This window comes from Malaclemys terrapin, chromosome 1 (assembly GCF_027887155.1).
Source record: "Malaclemys terrapin pileata isolate rMalTer1 chromosome 1, rMalTer1.hap1, whole genome shotgun sequence".
In the NCBI taxonomy this organism is placed as follows: domain Eukaryota; kingdom Metazoa; phylum Chordata; order Testudines; family Emydidae; genus Malaclemys; species Malaclemys terrapin.
In genome coordinates, this window is record NC_071505.1 from 348,169,857 (window position 1) to 348,171,708 (window position 1,852).

The 1,852-nt window shown below is 45.5% G+C and overlaps 1 protein-coding gene across 1 annotated transcript; it reads left to right on the plus strand.

Annotated features, from left to right (window-relative positions):
- Nucleotides 1-549: 549 nt before the first annotated feature.
- Nucleotides 550-1,485, plus strand: LOC128836953 (olfactory receptor 51G2-like). Its single transcript, XM_054027700.1, has one exon. It carries the CDS (start codon nt 550-552, stop codon nt 1,483-1,485), a length of 936 nt encoding a protein of 311 aa, XP_053883675.1.
- Nucleotides 1,486-1,852: the final 367 nt, after the last annotated feature.

Sequence of the window (1,852 nt, forward strand, 5' to 3'; positions counted from 1 at the left end):
CTGTGGGAAGGTCAGAACTGTAAAATCACACAATGCACAATAGGCTGTGGAACTCCCAGCCACAAGATTTCAATGGGGCCAAAAACATAGCAAGATTCAAAGAGGGGTGGGATGTTTATATGGTTAACCTGAAAATCCAATTACAATAATGAGGACTTTTAAAAGAGTCTTGTAAGGGTTCTAAGCCCTCCTGATTTACACCACAAAATATGTCTAACTGCTGGGTGTCAGGAGGAAACATTCCCTGGGAGCAAGTTATCTCATAGCTGCCTATTGCAGGGCTTCTTGAACCTTCCTCTGAAGCATCTGGAATTGGCCACTGGATACTGAGCTAAACGGACTACAGGTCTGATCCAGTCTGGCAGTGCCCATCTTCTTATCGGTGCTGTAAATCCATGACTATGTTTTTCCTGATCTACCTTGAAGTCCTGAGAGTCTCTAGATTTCAGCTCAGAGCAGAATGATGTCTAGCTAAATATCATCTAGTCTCATGTTCTTTTTCCTTTTAGGAAAGAAAGTTCAAAACTTCTCAGACCTGCCTAGTACATTATGTCAACTGTCAATGACACCAACTTCAACTCTGCAGTGTTCCTTCTCACCGGCATACCTGGGCTGGAAGACGTCTATCTCTGGATTTCTATCCTCTTCTGCTTAATTTATGCTATTTTGATAGCAGGAAATTCAGTCATTCTGTTCATTACAAAAATAGATCCAAGCCTCCATGAACCCATGTACATTTTCCTTTCCATGTTGGCCATCACAGACCTTGGCATATCGATAGCCACCCTACCAACGATATTGAGCATATTCTTGTTCAATTCTAGAGAGATCAGCCTCAATGCCTGTTTTGCCCAGTTGTTCTTCATCCACTTGCTTCAATTAATTGAATCCTCCGTGCTCTTGTTGATGGCCTTTGACCGCTTTGTCGCGATCTGTAACCCACTGAGATATGCTTCCATCTTAACCCTGCCGATAATAGCCAAGATGGGATTGGTGTGTGTGCTAAGGGGGGTGGCCATAATAGTTCCACTCCCCCTTCTCCTGAAACGGTACCAATACTGTCGAGCCAATGTCCTCTCCCATTCCTACTGCCTGCACCAGGAGGTCATGAAGGCGGTTTGTTCGGATATCACAGTCAACAGCATCTATGGCTTATCTGCTTCACTCTTAACGTTGGGGTTGGATTCGCTGCTCATCTTCCTCTCTTATGTGATGATCTTCAAAACAGTGCTGAGTGTCGCATCAAAGGTGGAGAGTCTCAGAGCCCTGGAAACCTGTATTTCCCACCTCTGCATCGTCCTGCTCTTCTACATACCAGAGATCAGCTTGTCTGTGATACACAGATTTGGGAAGGGCTCTTCTCACTTACTTCAGATTGTCCTGGGCTATACCAACCTGCTGGTCCCACCCCTGATGAACCCAATTGTGTACAGCATGAAAAGCAAACACCTTCGTGCAAGGATAATCAGGTTGTTCATCAAATGAAGGGTCAGTCCATCGACCAGCTCCAGTGCCTGTGACACGGGAGATGAAAAAATGCTCCACTTATTCCATTCTGGACCCTTACATCCAAGACCAGATGAGCTATTAATCTCCATTCAATAGAGAAAGCTTCTGACAGGATCTAAGGCTTGGAGCAATGGAATAGGAGCTGTCCTCACCAGCTGGTGAGTGAGGACAGGGCACTTGGAGAAGGAGACCCTGGGAGGCAGCAGCATTCACATAGTGACTGTGTTCATGGAGATCCAGGGCACCAGCCAGTTCTTGGCCCTTAAATAGCCATATCGGTGGCTGCTTTGACCTCAGAAAATCTGGCAATACAGTCAATAAAGAGAAGGGATGTGAATGTTGT